Source organism: Neomonachus schauinslandi, chromosome 1 (assembly GCF_002201575.2).
Source record: "Neomonachus schauinslandi chromosome 1, ASM220157v2, whole genome shotgun sequence".
Classification (NCBI taxonomy): Eukaryota; Metazoa; Chordata; class Mammalia; order Carnivora; family Phocidae; genus Neomonachus; species Neomonachus schauinslandi.
This window is the reverse complement of record NC_058403.1, coordinates 91,386,656-91,406,136: the sequence shown is the minus strand read 5'-3', so window position 1 is coordinate 91,406,136 and position 19,481 is coordinate 91,386,656. Positions and strand designations below refer to the sequence as shown.

Below are 19,481 nucleotides of genomic sequence, written 5' to 3'. Positions count from 1 at the left end.
ATTTTTATTTATTTATTTATTTATTTATTATTTTTTAAAAGATTTTATTTATTCATTTGAGACACAGAGATACAGAGACAGAGAGAGAGCATGAGCAGGGGGAGAGGGAGAAGCAGGCTCCCCGCTGAGCCAGGAGCCCGATGTGGGGCTCGATCCCAGGACTCCGGGATCATGACCTGAGCCGAAGGCAGATGCTTAACGACTGAGCCACCCAGGCGCCCCTATATATATATTTTTAAACAAAGTGATGTCCTGAGAGATTAGCTAGAAAAATGAAATGGAATTTGTGACAGTTTCAAAGAACTCAGGGCAGTGGTTGTGGCCAACACTAGCTTTGTTGACCCTGAAGTGTAAGCAGTCAGGGCCTGTGAACATGGCATTTACAGTGGTTCACCGACCTGCTGCCTTGGAAAAGTTCTCTTTGGAACAACCAGAGGTGCTCTTAGCAAGGCCTGCTTCCTGTGTGAGTACCTATTGTGGAGCCCTCCGTTGAATGGGAGGTCAGTGAGAAGTGGTTTCCCACCAGCACACAATGCCTCCTCTCGGCAATGTAAATACACATTCCACATGGGGTCAGGCTACCAGTGACTGGCCAGAAGGCCCTTGCAAAGAAAGATATTTTGGAGTTCCATTTATTTATAGTGGCCAGTGGAAAATTAATATGCCTGTTAAATCTATTTTTAAAAGTAAAAGGGAAGTCTCTAATCTGGTATTGTTTGTTGAATACAAATCAGTTAGCTGTGCCATATTTTAATTTTGCTAATTTGTTGCTCTAGGAGAGGAATTCACTGTCTTGCTGACTTGTCTATATTTGAAACTTGAGTTTCTTGTTTTAAGAGTTCTACTTAGGCCACAGAAAACTTTTTTTGGATTCTTTGATGAAAGACGTAATAGGCAATGGCAAAAGAAAATAAGTTAGTGACCCTAGAAAATACTAGATCAAGTTGTCTCTGAGTTTTGAGTGGGCTCATTGAGCAGTAAGTGAAGGTCTAGAGATCAAAGTAGGTACGATTCTTACTTGGGAACGGCAACATAAATTTTTTGTGTCTTTATTCCTTGGACTTGATTTTTTTTTTAACCATTTAAACTTTTATTAATAAAACAAAACTAAACTCAAGGCAGCTGCTTTGTTCTTGCATCTTACCTGACCATATACCAGAGAAGTGATTTTTGATGAGGACTTAGGTGAGAACTGTGAATATACAGGTTCCATCAAAAGTGGGTTATTGCAATCTATAATAAAGTTAGGTAAATGAAATTAAAAAGAGAACAGATTAAATATTAAAAATCACAGAAATCGCTCCCTCAAATATCGGGGTCCTCCTTTAACAGTCTTCAGTGTAGCTCATTTGCAGTCATAAAAAATGTATCAAGATCAGTCATTATTGCACCAGCCCCAAAGGAAAACTGAGGGAACTCATGGGTAATTTTCACAGCTCCATTGTAAAGTCCAAGATCACAAGGATGGTTATCTTCTTTAAACTGGACTTAAGACGCACCCATAATGGTTGCCTTGGCCATTATTCTTCAACTACTTCCACAGTCCCAGAGATTTCTTCAAGGTGCTCCATCAACTCAGTGGTCCCAGATTTTCCTTCTCCATATGAAAGAATAAACATTTTTCCAGTAGGATATATCTCTTCAGCCTCCCTATGAAGCAGACCAGCCTGTCAATGAACTAAGCTGGCATGCTGGCATGGATGCATGACCTGGGCAACTCCATCACCTCCACTATGATTGTGGTGCCAGTTGATCACTTGCTTTGAATGCGGGCATGAGTCTGACCATAGATGTTGAATGGGAGTCCCATCTAGTGGGCCTGGATTTATTGGAGTCAGGTCCCACCCTGTTCCTGAACTCTAGTTTTGCTGACCGTCCCCGCAGGGGAGGACCTGGCCCTCAACATCCATTTTCTTATCCCTCCAGCCTACTGCTCCTACTTCCTTCGAGATCTTACCAAATGAATTTGTTTCACCAAAGTGCTTTAAAGAGTGAAACATAAAGTCCTGGAGAGAAAAATCCATGATAGAATTTGGAGAGCTTTTCATTTGCATTAATATTTTTTTTTGTTCAGATTTTGTCAGGTGGATTGTGGATGTACAGAATATAAAATAGGGACTGCAATCTTTGTCTACTAGAGAGTGAATTTAAATTTTTCTTCTTTAAGCAACTTAGTTTGGTTCATTGGTTCTCAAAGTGTGGTGTGGGGGGACCCTTGGGCATTCCTAAGACCCTTTTGTGAGGTTCGTGAAGTTATAACTATTAATAACCCTAAAATGTTGTCTTTTTCATTCTCCGTGCTTCTGAGTTCTTCAGTCACATTAATGGAAACATTTTCTGGTGTGTCTTTCATGCATTCTCATATGGGGAAGTATGAAAATTGGAGAATACGGGTTTTGTGTCAGAGTTGAAATTTAAAATTATTTTGTTGGAAAAATTTTGAAGTCTGTTAACAACAGATTCAGATTTAGAATTTGTATGATTTCAGCATAAAGGTATCTTGCACGGAGCAGAACCTAGATACGTATTCATTAAATAAATGAATGCAGCCCCTCACATTTTCTTAACAAATTATATTAGTATAATTAATGATGTCCTCATTATTGACAGGGAGTGTTTAGAATGTAGGCAAGCACCATACATTCAAGCATTTAGATTCATCCATTTGCACATAAACCGTGTGTATACACCAGTCATTATTTTCAACTATTAAAACCAGCCTCCTTAATGCTCTGTGGTATGTGACAGGTTTTTTTTTCTTTTCTTGAAAAGAAGAAAATTTTTTTTCTAAAGAATTCCACATTTTTATAGTTCAAAAAATGTTAGGATGATTTAATAATGTGGTTTTCATACATTATCTTATTAAAATTTTATAGTAATGGTCTAATCTGAAATAGTAAGTAAATGTTCTCTACTAGGAGCCTTTGCACCTGCTAATTTGTTTCTTTGCAAGTTTTGTCATTCCATGTGAATTCTGTTTCAGTACATTATAAGCTCTAAGAAACACCTGGTGTTTGCTTTGTATCCAGTCACATTAAGTGAAATACAAAGCTGCTTATGAGAAGGTCATCAATTGTAGTGATTCTTCAAGCAATAACACCATGCTTATAAACTGATTTTCAGTGTATCATATACTGTTCACTCATTGAGACCCACTCCCTTCCCCACAGAGGTGGAGAAAAGAATCATATTTAAAAATAGATATATATTTGAACCAATGTCCACAGTTAGTAATGAAATGTCAGAAATCTTTGAAATACATATTTAAGTATAAATCAGACAAAACATCAATGATCTTAAGGGTGCAGATTGTTTTCCTTATAACGGATGTTAGATGACCTCTATATGAGTAAACAAAACTGAGTTTGTAAAATAAACATGGTTGAATTCTCTATGAGCTGATGAAAGCAATAATTTTAGTATCCTCCTGACTGATCAGAAATGAAGATTGAGGTGTAGGGGGCATGTTTTGAAGACAAATTCATCTTCTGGAACACTTAAGACTAGAAAAGAGGCCACAGCTGGGAAACCAAATTTAGACCCTGGAGCTTATCTCAGATGAAAGGTTGCATAGAGCACCGAGGTCTGCTGACTTTGTGTTGTTTCATCAGAAGTGTCCAGTGTGGATTTCGTTTTCGTTACTGAATATAACATTTCACTGTAATGCTGTTTAACCCCATGCCTGTATTTCTAGAATCCGAGGATTCTAGTTCAGTGCATGGCATATAGTGGGCACTCAATAAATATTTGTTCCAACAATGGATGATAATTTTTGTTCTGGTCCTTTGGTTTGATGCTATTTTAGAAGGTATCTTTCAACTAAGTCCTTTTGAGATAATCGAAAATAATACAATCTTGAAACCCTTGGTAGCAAAGGCCCTGTTCTAGCAGCCTCCCCAATAACTCGCTAAGCTGCCTTTTTCCTTTGTGAAGTAATTTTGCTTTTGTATTTAGTCATGGTACATCTCCTTAAAAATCCCCATGGAGGATATCCCTTTGGGAGTTTAAAATCTGGTTTATGCAGGGTTTATTTTCCTCCCAGGTTAATTTCTAACCATCCAGACTACATGATGATACAATTAGCTTAACCTTTCTTAAGCTACTTTAAAAAGGTTCTAAAAATTGTTAAACCTGCACCTGGGTAAGGATACACGAAAAACTCGGAGTTGCCATTGCGTAGGGGAGCAGTGGCCTGGATAGGAGAGAAATGTACTTCTATCAGGTTTCTTTGAAAGTTTTTGAATTTTGTATCATGTGCTTGTTCAATTTAAAAAAAAAGGGGGGGAAAAGAGAGTTGACACACAGTAGCCTATTAGTTGCAGGTGCACAACAGCGACTCAACAATGATGTACGTGATCATGTTTTATTGAATTTTTAAAACCACTGACCTATGAATTCGTCAGCCTTTTCCACTTTTGTGTTGGTTGTGAGACTCTTGAATGTCATCATCAGCTGGCTAAGAGAGCAAGGACTCCTTACAGTCACTTTCTGTTTGAGTCTCCTTGGGCCAGTTACTCGATGGTGGGTTCAGCTGTAAAAGGGGAACGCTGCCTACGTCGGGTGAACGGCGTGAGGCTGGATGAGCATTAGTGTGCAGGTGCTTCACACAGTGCCTTTGCCCCACCCGGCTGAAGGAAGAGCTTTGGAGCTCTTCTCACTCTTCCAGAAGCAGTCAGTCAGTTGGTGCTTATAACACACATTTTCCCCCAAATAAAGGGTGTTAGGCGTGGCTGCTTGGTACTCAGTGGTTGTACAAAAGGGACTTTAATTCATGATACGAATCTAAAAACAGTAATAGTACATATTGGGTTCTTTTAAAGGGGAATCTAGAAGTTGTGTTAAGGAGCCCTTACTACGGATGAAGAGACGGAGACACGGAGAGCCTGAGCAGGAATACTTGGCACCACAGAGCACATACAGCGCTGTGGGGGTTCTGGGCAGATGGCCGTGCCCGAGGGCTGGGTGAGGGGTGAGATTCTGGGTCTGGGAAGGAGTACATGTCTTCTGACTTCTCCCTCATCTCTTCCTACCTTCTCCTACGGCTGGGAAGAAGATGGGGGCAGGGGTGGCAAGGCCTCGAACTGGAGGGGGCTTGAGAAACGACCTTTCCATTCTTGGACTGGAGTTTTCCAGACTTTTTTTCAATGTCCTACAGAAAAGGATCTAAAGAAACAGCCACACAAGTTCAGATGTCATTGAAAATACATATTTTCAGTTATTCTCATCCATGGATAAAGTCTGCGGGACAATTAGCTTGGATATATGTACAGATGAGTGCTCATAGCTTCGGAATGTTTCCTTGTAGGTGCTAGACTATCATCCTTGGGATGTCACATTTATTGTGCTGAGTGTAGCTGGAGTCGAGGTGTTCTAATAAAAATGTCTATAATTACCCCTATAAACGTCTTTAAACATCATTTAGAAACAATGAACAAAGCAAACAAACATTTGGTAAACTTTTTTGGTAGATGGGGCCCCCTTTCCTTTTACTTAATATTTGCAGAACCGAGTTGTTACTTAGGCATGGACGTGGATCTCAGGTCCAGAGTTTGTAAATATACAGTGACGTAATTTTTTTTTTTTCCCTTCAGGTTTTAGGTTTCCTTAAAGATTTGGGGTATCTTGGGAGGGGGGTGCCATGGAGGCAATATTTCTGGAGAATTATAAAAGTAGCCTCAGATTACTATAATGTTTACATGTAATCCTTAGATATATAGACTCCTCCCCCCCACTGAAAACAGTGCCTTCTGTATAGTAATTTTGAGTTCAGACATGGCTGTGTCTTGCCGTTTAAGCAGAGGCAAATTAAAAGCACACCACAAAAGCATCTAGGTCTTCTTGAAGGCAGGACCTATATATACATTAGATTACTTGGCACCCCTCCTTGTTCCCCAGATCACCGTGGACAATTCTTTTTTACTTGTTGCATAAACCATTATTTATTTTAATCCAGGGTGGTGGTGGTGGTGGTGTTTTTCATCTAAACTTGATTTCACAAGATTTCTTTGTGGATTTAAACACTGCACCTAAATATCCTGTGTTTATAATTGGAGGCAAAACGCAAGGGTGTTTTTAAGGTTGAGAACTTTTTTAGACAACTGTGATTAAACTTCGCTAATGAACCCATATCAGACAAGAAGACAAATTCCAGACAATTTGTGCCTCAACCAACCAGCTGGGTGCATACCTCCAGGTACTGCTCATGTCTCAAGAGGTTTTTCTGCATGAACAGTTATCACCACTCCTTCTTTCATTCAAGTGGCAAGCCATGGCAAGAGTCTTTCTTCCACAGCTGTGTGGAACTCAGCTGTAAAATTAGATTTCATTGGCATAAAAACACAGTGATTACCATCACTATTTGCTCAATACATTCTTTTTCCAACATCTTACTTAGATTCTTCCTCTCTTTTATGCATAAGGCTCAGGTTCTACTTTTATGAGTAAGAGTAACTCTAGGTTTTTAGAGTTCCGTGTAAACCTCTCCTAGCTTGAGTTTAATCTGTATTAAGTCAGCTGCGGTGTTTGAAACATGGTCTGTTAAGACCAGAAAGGAACCTTAAAGGCTAATCTATAACTTTTTGTCGTTTTATAAAAGAAGAAATGATGTTCAGAGTAAATGGGCAAACCCTGGATTAGAACTCAGATTCTGCAATACCCAATCTTGGGGTCGCTCTACTATATGCTATTTACCATAACACACTGGTCCTTTGAACTCTTGATTGCGGAGGGCCTGTGAAAATTTCTGATAAAAATCCTTAGTCCCTCTCCATATCCTCTCTCCTTCACCCACAATCTAATTTGATTTATTAAAAAGCAAAGGGGAATGTTTGCCTGTACCCAAGTACCGTCCCAGCCCACAGAGTACGGGAGAGGTGAGTGCAAGAAAAAGCCCTCGGGACCACCCCAGCTTTCTTGTGTCCAGATTCATAAATGGCCACATGCTAATCTGCATGGGCAGAGCCAGGCGGGGGCGGGGGGGGGGGAGCGCACTGGTTTCATGTTGCTGGGAAAGGGAAAGCAAAGCTCTGCTCTTGTAGTCACAGGGAAGTGGCAAAAACAGATGTGTGTTGGTTGATGAGCAGTTTTTTCTCCATTTCAGAGGTAAAGATGATTGTACAGTGTTTGTTTTGTTTGAATCCTTTCTTTCCCCTATTGTTGCTGTTGTCGTTTCCATAGTTATTAGAAAGCTGTTTCTAGTCTTGCTCAGAAGGCAAGAAATGAGCACCATTTTCAGAGTTTCTAGGTCTTGAAATACCAGTCAAGGGGTTTACCTTTTAAAACCAGCGCGGAGCAGTAAGGAAAGAGTTTTTTCTGATGAGGAAAATAAAATAGCAAAGGGTACTGTGATATCACATTAGTTGTAGGAATGTGTACAGCTAACTTTGTTTCCTTCCCTCCCCTCATTTCTCCAGCTCTGTCCTCCTCCCTCTTTGTCTTTCTAAATCTTGCTAATAAAGCTTACAAAGGGAGACCACACATGAGTAATTGTTAGTCTTTGTGACTGATGGCATACATGCATAAAGCCGTGGGTATGAGAGGAGGTTCATGAGCCTAGTTGTTTCTTTTTTTTCTATGCTCTATGATTCTCCGTCAAAATTTGACTTTTCTGTGTTTTTATTTGTTACTACAGCCATGGCACAAACAAGTGTAAGTCAGCTGCACAAACATTTGTCATAATAAATTTTTATAAATTTTTATTAGACTTAGGTTTTATATTGGAAGCCATTTGGAAACTTGTACTCACTCATAAAGCATTAGCTGCCTGATAGTTACATTGTTTTAAAAGAGAATACAGTAATTTCTTAGTAACCTCTCAAACCCCTTTGCCCCAAACACAACCCAGCAAAGCAAAATCCCTGGCTTCTGTGATTGAGAAGTTTGTCCTGTTACCTTTTTTGACTACTGCTCTTTTGTTCTGTTTTGTTGTTCTTGTTTTGCCTTTGCCACAGGAAAAAAGTTTTTTTTTCTTATTACTATTACATAAATCGCTAGAACATTTCTCTGGTATGTTTATGACAATTTTCTGAAACCAGGCCTGCAATAGATTCTCACTATTCGAAGTCAACTGGTACTTTATTTTATTTTTTTAAAGATTTTATTTATTTATTTGACAGAGACACAGTGAGAGAGGGAACACAAGCAGGGGGAGTGGGAGAGGGAGAAGCAGGCTTCCCATGGAGCAGGGAGCCCGATGCGGGGCTTGATCCCAGGACCCTGGGATCATGACCTGAGCCGAAGGCAGCCGCTTAACTGACTGAGCCACCCAGGCGCCCCTCAAGCTTTGATTTACCACTGTGCCCGTGATGGTACTTTTCTCAGGCTGTAGAACAAACATGTTGCAAGCCAGTGTTTACATGCTGTTTAGATTATGTGCATGTGATTGGTTACTCTGTGTTTTATTGGAAAAGATACAAACTTTATGGAATCACAGTTATCTTTAGTGGTATGAATTTTGAAGATTATTTATTAATATTTATTAGATGATTTATTTGCCCAATTGCTTTATAAGAGGTTCCTGTAATTGATGGGTTTCCATCAATTTCCCTTTCATCAGGGAACCCATTTGGTTTCTGAAAGTGCATTTTAAATTGCAGAATGGAAGCAGAAAGTTAACACTGATGGTGTGCAGTCTTCTTATTGGTTCCTTTACTGCATCTGCTTATTTAGACACTTCCCTGGGATAGTCTAGAAGTCAGTCAAAAGCCACATTAGAGGGTAGGTGAAGTGAGCTTGGGAGCCCGTGCCTCTGCCCGACTTAATTTATCCCCTCCTTTTCCTGCAGCTGGGCTGGCTCCTTCGGTCCTGATGGTTATACTTTGTTTCTTTTGGTGTTGTTACGTTTCTTTTTCTCTTGTCATCTGAAACTAATTTGGGTACTGTACTGCTGATTCACATCTTGAATTAATGTGAGGAAATTTGGGTCATTGGCCCACGGAGTGAGGGACCAGGACATTTTGTTACTACTTTGAAGGCCAGGTCCACCAACTTAGAACTCTCCCAGCAGTGATTAGGGCTTTGGTTTTTTCAAGTCAGAAAAGCTTCCTAGTATATTGTTGCTTTCTCTGGCCTTTGGAAATGGATCTCTGGTTCTCTCCTCAGAATCAGGTTTTTCATGAATTTGGCCAGTATGTTTCTTGGTATAGGCTGGGGCCAAAATACCATGGAAAACCGTTTTAGACTTGGAGTGGGGGAAGCAACATAAGAGGAAAAAGTAATAAGCCAGTTGCCTAGAGTAATGTAAAAACTGAAGACCTTTTATAATATTCTTTTAAAGTAAGGTGTTCTTTAAAAGCTTTGGGGCATATTTGGACGGAGTTAAATGTCTTACTAACAGTGAGGATCTGTTCATTTTGTTTCTCAGATTGCCCAGCCCCCATCCCTGCCGTTAGCTGGGGAGGGGCTTCTTCCCTTAATTCTGGGCCTGGCTAGCAGGTAATGAAAGTGGCAAACGACTGGCTGTCATAGGAGAGGGAGAAGGTAACCACAAGTGCTCACGTGGCATCCCTCTCCTGTCAGTCAAAAGACTACAACTGGCTGGGCATGAAGCACTTGTGGTTTTAGTGTTAGGATGTGTGGTTAGGGGGAGAGGTGGTGAAGGCCTGTGGTTGTTACCAAATTCTTTGAAATGGAAGTATGGGTAAGAACACAATGAAGAAAAGGAGCGAAACCTTGGAGCTCTGTGAAGGAAAAAAAAAAAATTTCAGAGGATTAGAAAAAAGCGTTGTAGCAAGGGTCATCTATTTTCCATTTTTTAATCCGTATTAGTTTTGCAGCACATTTTTATTCTTCATGTGTGAAGGGTAGTGGTCTAAAGAATGGGGTCCTTGCAAGGGGGACAATGTGAATGTGGCACAGCCTTGAATAAAATACCCGAGGTCTGGGACCCATTTGGCCAGCTCAGATACACCTCTGTCTAGGGGAAAAGGAACCCAGACCAGGAAAATAAGTGTTTTGTCAGGGTGGTTTCTCCTGAGGCTTTCTGACTATAACAAAAAACAGTCAGGGCGCCTGGGTGGCTCAGTTGGTTAAGCGTCTGCCTTCGGCTCAGGTCATGATCCTGGAGTCCCGGGATGGAGTCCCGCATCGGGCTCCCTGCTCAGCGGGGGGTCTGCTTCTCCCTCTGACCCTCCTCCCTCTCATGCTCTCTGTATCTCATTCTCTCTGTCTCAAATAAATAAATAAAATCTTTAAAAAAAAAAAAAAAACAAACAGTCAGAGCTCAGTTTTCTGGAGGTTACCCATCTGGCCATTCAGCTTCTCTTAGAGCTGATAATCAGCAAGTGATCAAGGAAGATAGTTGAAGGCACATAAGCGAGCTTCAGTGACCCCGCAGGGACCGTTCCTCTTCTGTGTGTGTACATGACTAGTGATCTGGCCTCTTAGGCCAAGGAAGATGTAAGACAGCAAATTTAGGATATGGTCCTGAAATGCGAGGGGGGTGTGGTTTGCAGTATTGCCTAAAGAGAAATAGGGAAAAACCAACAATTACATATAAGATCTCAAAGAAGGGGTGAATTTCTCCGGATATGTAAGGTCAGAATGCTTCAGTAAGTCCTTAACACATCACCTTGTGACTAAACACAGGATTGTTGGGAACAATGACCCCACATCCCTAAGAAAAAAATTAAGTTATGGCCAGCATGCCCTACAATGAGGGAGATGTGCCCTTTCTATCCACAGTCATTACAAATAAAGTAAGTTTTGTTCCTTAAAGTTAACTGTTTGGATAATAAGCCTTCCACATTTATTGCTTCATCTGTGACGCTAAATTGTATTCCATGATCATTTTAAGGGACAACTTGGCTGGCATTTGCCTTGCTAAATAGCTGGGCATTATCTTGCTTACAGATAATGTACTTACTTTTTTCATTATATCTTTTGCATTCCAGGCAAATGAAACTATTCTGTGTTTGGGCATAGAGCCTAGAAAGGGGGATTTAAATATTGCTGGCTGCATGTACCACCCCATCTAGATGAATCTTTTACCTGATACTTGGGATAAAGTCTGGTACCTCTGATAAAACTCTTCGGGATTAGAAAACAGGGCTTGGATTTTAGCAGGCCAGTGGCCTAAGGACAAGAGGATCAACAGCTTCAGTTATAGAGAAGTGAGGCTCCGTGCTAGGGTTCACAGTGGCTTTTATTCACTTTATTCATTCTTCTGTTTCCTCCATGATTAACAGTGTGGTTGAGTTTAGACATTAGGAGTGTGTGATGTTTATAAATTCTCACTGATCGCTGTCCGAGTGATTGTCACATAGTTGACTTTCTTTTGAGTACGGTTCCCTCTGTCTTCCCTTCCCGGCTCCCCTCCCAATAATCTGCAAAAGCCACTCTACATCTCTGAGGTAGCTAGTCTACTGTAGCAGGGGGGAGAAAAAAAAGGATGCGGGCACCTTTTTTCTTTATAGAATAGCTGCATTACCCGAGGTTGCCCGTACAGTTTTCAAAAGCAAATACAATTATAATTATCTCCTTGTGCCAGCGGACTTGGTTTCTTTGGGTATTTTTGTAACTCTGTATGGGCCCCCTGCTCTCCCATCCTGCATCTCTCGGACCTTTGTAGGCCTTAGGTCTGTCCCCTTATCCCACAGTGGCAGAGCCTGGAGTTTATGGACCTGACATTTGTGCTTCAGACTGTTCTGTTAATAGCAAATGCCATTGTTTAACTGGGCACCAACCAGAAGTTTTCTTAAATTGGAATTGTCGCTGTTAGATACAGTGTTGGCATTGAGATATTCTTTGGTATTAGGGACGGGACCAGAAATGCCTGAATTTGGTTTCAGATTACAAATATCTCCTGCTACCCAGTACCTGCAATTATCCCCAGGAGACTGTGAGAAATAGGAATAAAATAGCACTGGTTAATTGGATTTGAGTCTCAAACCCCAATACTGAAAAATCAGGCAGCTGGGTTGGACCATATGGAGCATAAGGAGCTACAGCCCAGAGCAGGTCCTAAGGACCTCAGTCCTGTGCGCATCCCTCCCGCCCCCATTCGTTATTTACTCTTCTCTGGCCTCATGGAAGGACCTAGAGGCCGAAGGGACCTAGGGGCAAGCCCTGCAGTCGGTTTGCTCCTGCTGCCTCTTGGGGTGAGAAAAGAGAAGCAGGTTCCATCCTTGGGCTTGTCTCTGAGATGACAGCTGGGACTGCCCATGTGGCAGAGGGCTTTGGCCCCTCACTGCTTTCGCAGGGAAGGGAGAGAAGACAGAGCCGTAATCTGCACCGCAATCTGCACCACAGCCTCACCAGCAAAGTGCCTTGGAACTCTTCAGCTGGAAGAGAGTGCTGCTCATCCCAGAGGCTTTATACTCAGACCCCTGATGTAAATGCTGCCCTGTTTATCCGACCTGCAATTAGGAGGAAACATGAAATAAAACATTCCACTTAAAAACAAGCCTGTGTAATATCAGCAGTCTGGGGAGAGTAGCTGTCCTTTCCTCATCCACTAGGAGGATTAAGTATATTAGAAATAAAATTGAAATGGACATCGGTTCTCCCTCATTTGACCTACTCAATCAAACAGTGATGTCATGATAGTGTCAATGGAATTATCTTAGTTAATTTTACTGTGCAAAAATCTGTTTCCTTCATCAGGATAAACTGTTGGGCTTTGGGTTTTGTACTTTCATTTGCTTAGGAACTGAGTAATTGCCTCATAAAACAGCATGATGGTACTATTAACACTGAATTATAAGACCTGTTATTATAGAATGTGCTTCCCTAGTTGGGACAAGACTTCGTTGTTTGGTGCTTAAAATAATTAGTTTCGCCAAATGGGGTTATAATGAACAGTGTAAAATTTTACCTTTTTAAAATAAAAGAAGTTTACAGTCTCTTGGGTGGCTTTTATGCATCATTTGATACTTCCAGGGAAGGAGTTTCTTTTGGGTGGGCTTGCTGGAGAGGGAAATAAATTTAATGTTCAGAGTGGAGGGGGTTAAGAATGAGAAAAATATTTTATTTCTGTCACACCTGAGACAAATTTGAGACCATCATTAAAGGATTTGTCCCACTGTTTTGCCTGATTTGGATTTTGGGATTCCCAATTGGGGATCAGATATCCTTGACTTGATATTTGGGGGGACGTCATTATGAGTGATAAATGTATATGTCCGTTTGTTTCTGAATGGATTGAAAATGTGTGTTTATTTTGTCTTCTTTGCCCATGATATTAAACTTCATGTGCCATAAATTTTTAGGCGTAAGTGAAGGATATGTAAATGCTTCTTAAAGAACAAGTTACAATTTAAACAGGAATTTGTTGTTATTTTCCCACTGTTGAATTGGAAAGCTTGTTTTTGGTAGCAAGTACCATTTTGGAATGACAGTGGGCTTTGTGCTGTCTTGAATAGTTGTATGAAAATCATTTATTCTCTGGAAGCAAGGTGGTCTGCCTTTCAGCCCTACCCTGCACAAGGTGCCATGGGTTCTGTCTGAGAGACAGGGAAGTTCAAGATCTGCACAGTGATAAGGACATAAATGCACAGCAGGTTAAATTCAATTCAAGGAAATGACGAGAGAGAGATAATTAGAACATGATTAATTACCAAATTAGTGGCAGGGTCAGAAATTGCAACAATTGCAGTATAACCTCTGTTAACTTACTTGGATTAACTGCTTATGAACAGTATTTTGATCCTAACGAAAGGGAACACCTGTTTTTATAGGTCATCCTCTTTGGCCTTATTTTGTGTAATTAAAGATAATGATACCACCAGTGTTTGTTTGACACTTGACCTTCTTACAGTACTGTCTCGTTTTAGCCCCAGAAAGATCCCTGGAGGAGGGTAGTTACTATTATTCATGTATTTAAAAAATTTAAATGACAAAGTCTAGGTCTGGGAGGTTATGTTTACATGGCTGCTTGGAGACTCAAGTCAGTGGTCTCCTAGTTCAAGCCATTTCCTTGCTTTGGCTTTACCCTCCTTGGGGCCTGGCACAGTAACGTAGGATTAGAATAATTTGATTTTCAGCTGATTTCATGATGGTGCACTTAAATTGCTGATGTTGTTATTGGTGACTGTTTGGGGTCCTGGGTCCTTTTTAAAAAATGGTGGTTCTTTTGCAGGAAGCCAGTTGAGGGCAGTTCTCCATGAATGTACGTCACAATGATGATGACCGACCAAATCCCTCTGGAACTACCGCCATTGCTGAACGGAGAGGTAGCCATGATGCCCCACTTGGTGAATGGGGATGCAGCTCAGCAGGTTGGTGTGGTAAGAGGGACATTTAAGTCAAACTGTTTAAGTGGAAACCATTTACCTGGTCATTGTTCTAGTTTGAGATTCAAAGATCTGTGATTGTGAACATTCATAGTCCTAGAGGTAAGTGTTTGTGCTGTACGACTGCTATATGATTTTTTAAAAATATCCGCTTATGGCTTCTGATAACAGCAAATCTTACCTCATTCAGTTGGTATTAACTGCCGAAGCATCAGGAAAATGTCTGATTTTTAAATGAATCATTTCGAAAATATGTACAAGTCTTTGGAATAAAATGTCTGTTGATTCATGTCCTGTATTGTGCTTGACTGGTTGGCCTGGTTGTCCAGAGCAGAACACTCAGAGGGTGGGTCAGGGTTTGATCTCACGCTGGGGGTGACTGACCTCAGCGAGATGCAAAGGTCCACGAGAACCCACCCTGGCTTCCAAACGTAGAGCCTGCTGCTTGGAAAGTGACGGTACTTATTCTCTGTAAAACTTCTCCGGCAGTATTACTGAATATCACAAAATAGAAAAGATATTTCTGAACTCATTCACGTAGCACTTGGGAAGAAATTTAAATGGTTACATAAAGCTTTAAAAAATTATTAGGTGAACTGTTTTGATAACAGATTTTCATTTGACTGCAAACACCGGGTTTGCTCAGTCTTCTACTAAATAAATATCCTTTTGTCTTTGCGCAGTTCTTTAGGAGCATAAAGGTAAAAGTCTTTGTCTTATGAAAAGTAGAATTGGGAATAATTTCGTGAAAAATCTTTGCTCTATCAGTAATTCACATTCGTTAATCAGCCATTTATTTGATGTCCGTATGTGCTTGCTTTCCCTCCCCACAATCTGTCATAATATGTGAACACCCTTTATCCATCACAGTCCATTCATACTTTGCCTCTATTGGATATTACTTCGCTGCCTAATTTATTTATATTACTTTCTTGTGCTTTAGACTGTGAACCTTTCAAGAACAAAGAATATCTAATGGATGTTCAGTAAACGTTCATTGGTTGAATGAATTTCATCCTTTCTCACCACTGATACGGGCACCTCCCTTCCTGACTCTTTAATCTCTCTCTCTCTCTCTGTGCTGGATCATTTCCACCAGACATCCTGTAGTATCTTTTACCTCAAACCCACAAACAACTACCCAGCAAAACAAGATCCTCTCCCTTGACTCCACATCACTGTGTAGTTACCACTTCCTGTCTCTGCTCTTCTTACAGTAGATGTTCTCTAAGTAGAGCCTCTGCTTCCTTCGCTCTGTTGCTCTTCAAGCCCAGAGTCTTCACTTGCATCTTCTAGTCTTCCTCTCCCAAGCCTGTCGGCAAGGCCTGTTGGCTTCATCTCAGGGAAATGTGCTGAAACCATAATTTGCCATGTCTACTTCATTTCCGCTACCACCACTGGACTCCAAGCCAGCATCTCTCACCAGGGTAGGGCAGTCCCTCTCAATGGTCTCCCTGCTTTTACTTTTTGCCCAGCAGAAAGTATTTACCACACAGCAGTCGTTTGAGAGAATTTCCGAAAACACCCACATCAAAGGCGCCTGGGTGGCTCAGTCGGTTGAGCGACTGACTCTTGGTTTCAGCTCAGGTCATGAGATTGAGCCCCATGTGAGGCTCTATGCTCAGCACGGAGTCTGCTTGAGGTTTTCTCTCCCTCTCCCTCTGCCCCTCCCCCTGCTTGCACATGTGCGAGCGATCTCTCTCTCTCCTCAAATAAATACGTACGTAAAATCTTGAAAAACACCCACATCATGTTAGTGCCCTGCCCAGAGTTGCCCTGTAACACCTGGAGTAACATCTGGTCAGCCCTCTGGGTGTAGCCCTTGCCCTCTTCATCATGCTCATGGGAAGATCTCCAAAGTGCCAGGGACTGCTTAAGGTGCAGTGTCTGGTCTCCATTTTCACTGATTAAAAGGATAAAAAAAAACAAGGTGGGGCGCCTGGGTGGCTCAGTTGGTTAAAGAGACTGCCTTCGGCTCAGGTCATGATCCTGGAGTCCCGGGATCGAGTCCCGCATCGGGCTCCCTGCTCAGCGGAGAGTCTTCTCCCTCTCCCGCTCCCCGCTCTTGTGCTCTCTCTCTCTCTCAAATAAATAAAATCTTTAAAAAAAAAAAAAAAAGGTATTCAAATGTGACTCAACTTGGAAGGCATCTTGGGCCTCTGCTCAGTCACCTAATTCCTGTTCGAGTATGTACTTGGAGACCCGAGACCACCTGTCCATGTTACTGTGCACCATTCTTGTGTTTTGATGATTTCTTCCTCAGTGCTGTAATTCAGTTTGCACAGAACACCCTTTTGTAGTTTATGATCTCTAGCACACCAAGTCCTTAGTTACAGAATTTTCAAATTCTCTCTTTAGACATAAACTTTTTTGCACTTAGAAATGATCAAAGCCTGAAAAGACTGTGGACATCCTCAGGCCATGCAGCATTTCACTGCTCTGTATGTCTACCTCAGCTCTAAGTAGAAGCTGCTTAATAATTTTGATTAATAAAATCACATTTTTATTTTATCTGTATTTTATTTATCTGTAAAGCCAGGAATGGGAAAATCTGCTAATTCATTTGTTTTATACACTGTCAAATATCAAGCTTTCTCAAACTGGGGCTATACTCACTCTAAAAATTCTCATTGGAAGGAAATGTTTTAGTCTTTCTAATTAGTAGATATGACTGTGTTAACAACATTAATATATTTATAGGTTATGTGGGCCAAGCTATTGATTGGCAATAACCCTGAATTTCTCTTAATGGGGCATACTTGGTAACTGGGCTGAGTGTGTTTGAAATCTCCCTCTTAGCAGGATCAACCCAAGATTTATCATGCCTTGAGGTTAACTCGATGTCACTGTGGCTCAGCCTAGGCAGTAGCCTCTGTGTCGGACATTTTTCTTCCTCTTTCTGCCCCTAGAGTCTCCATCCGTGTCTCCCTCATTTCCTCAAGCCTCTGCTCTTTCCTTTGGGCTGTAACATTTAGTTTTGGCCTAGTTAAGTATAGTAGAATCCTCAGGGCCTGTGTGTGGAACCTGGGTTAAGGCACAAGGTGAAGAGACTCAAGAAGCAAGCAAAACCAAAAACAGTGGAAAAATACCAGAGAGGAGGGGGTAAGGAAAGGAGGCGGTCAACAAAAAGAACAAGGACCAAAGGTCAGGATCCAAAAATCTGGGACTGCATGAGTTTTGAGTGCTTGCCTAAGACACCTGTTGGTATTTGCTGCTTGCTCTTAAGAGCCTGTGTGGTGTGATGCTCAGGAGATCTGTGTTAAGGATCAGGACACAGAGGACACACCAGAGAATATGATTTCTACTAATGTTTTCTGGTTATTATTATTATTACTATTATTTTTCTGAGCATAACCTCAAGATTTTATTGTCTTCATAATATAACAAAATAAAAAGCTTAGAACTGGATCTCTTGGCCCTTTCTCTTCTATCTCCTCCCAATTCAAAAGACTTGCATCTTTTTTTTTTTTATTCTTATTTTTAACTAATCTCTAAACCCAACGTGGGGCTCAAACTTACAACCCCGAGATAAAGAGTAGCATGCTCTACTGACTGAGCCAGATAGCTGCCCTTGCTTGCATCCCTTAATAGCCAACATTCTCTTAGATCTGCAGTTGGGCTCAACACATTCAAGCCTAGCACAGTCTTCTTTGTAGTTTTAGCCTTTTTGCAGAAAATCGGCTTCACCTGCCCAGGCTTCATCTGCCCACCATAGCCACTTTGGAGATAGAGGGTTGACTTCGATGATGGACGTGGTGGACACTGTTTGCAGACCCTTGGGGGTGACATTTTAAGGGAGGGATGGGCAGCATTTGAGCCACCCCTCAAATGATACTGTTACAAAGAGCTGGCCACTGGCCATGGGGCTGTGCCTCTACCTTTGTGTTAGGAGTGTATATGGCGATGCTCACCTTGTGTGTGTTTACAGCATTCTTAATACTTCGCAGCTGTGCAGGGGACATTCTAAACATTTCCGTATATGCAAAAGAACCACCGCAGTTAGGAGAAAGCTCCCCAGTCCCCACAGGCCTCCTCCTCCTGAGTTTTGTCCTGATGGTTTCTGGACTTAGTTAGGACAAGTTCTTGCCAAGGTAGTCCGCTCTGTTCTGGCTCTCTAAATAAGAGACACTGTTAGTTTTCATTATCCAGAGTCATGTTAAGTTTCAAATGTTGGTTTGTCATTTTATAGAGGTAGCAGGAAAAGGATGATTCTTAAAATGAAAAGCCATCCTCATTATGAATGAATATTTTAAAAAGTACATTATCAACTAAATGAACAAGAACAGTAGTTAACACACAGTGTGGACGGAAGCAACTTTTAACAGCTTTGCTTTATTGAGATAGTATTTAAGGTATATAATGGAATTTGCTATTTTCACAGAATTGTGCAGCTAGGACCTCAGTTTTAGAACCTTCTAATCATGATGAACAGAAACCCTGGTGCAGTCACATCCCAGTCCTTCCTTCCCTGTATTCCTCGGCAACCACTAACCTACTTTTTCTCTCTGGAGGTAATTGGCCCATTCTGGACATTTCATATAAATGAAATCATGCAATATGCAGTCTTTTGCGCCTGCCTTCTTTTACCGAGCATAATGTTTTCAAGGTTCATCCATGTAATAGCGTGTATCAATACATTACTGGCAAGTGCTACTCCATCACATGGATATATTACATTTTGCTTATTCATTCATCAGTTGATGGACATTTGGGTCCTTTTCACTCTTTGGCTATTACGAATAAGGCGGTTGTGAACATTTGTGTGCAAATTTTTGTGTGGATATATATTTTCATTTCTCTTGGATATCTACCTAGGAGTGAAATGGAATAGCTTTATTTTGAACTATTGTTTTCTAAATAAAGTATCTCTGTTCCTCTCACTATAATTTCTTTTACCTCTGAATAGATCAGCCTGGCTAAATAGAGTTTGCTTCCCTAAATACGCCCGACAACATACTATTCTTTTTTTTTTATTCATGAGAGATAGAGAGGCAGAGGGAGAAGCAGGCTCCCCGCAGAGCAGGGAGCCGATGCGGGACTCGATCCCAGGACCCCTGGGATCATGACCTGAGCTGAAGGCAGACGCTTAACCGACTGAGCCACCCAGGCGTCCCTGACAACATACTATTCTTGTCAGGTTTCCTAACCTGAGTTTTTGTGTATGGCTATATAAATTACGGCAATGCCCATCAGTAATCAGAATATTGGTGCCTACATTTTCAGAACCTATGGTATATAAATTTAACTGTCTTT

At 41.2% G+C, this 19,481-nt stretch overlaps 1 protein-coding gene across 2 annotated transcripts in view; it reads left to right on the top strand.

Moving 5' to 3' along the window:
- FNDC3B (fibronectin type III domain containing 3B) overlaps positions 1–19,481 on the top strand; it is a 337,270-nt gene that overhangs the window by 60,065 nt on the left and 257,724 nt on the right. For both annotated transcript variants that reach the window (XM_021702670.2, XM_021702671.2), the window contains exon 2: positions 14,075–14,213. In XM_021702670.2, coding sequence (XP_021558345.1) covers positions 14,103–14,213 — 111 coding nt within the window. In that variant the 5' untranslated portion in view covers positions 14,075–14,102. The remainder of the gene's footprint in view (positions 1–14,074; positions 14,214–19,481) is intronic.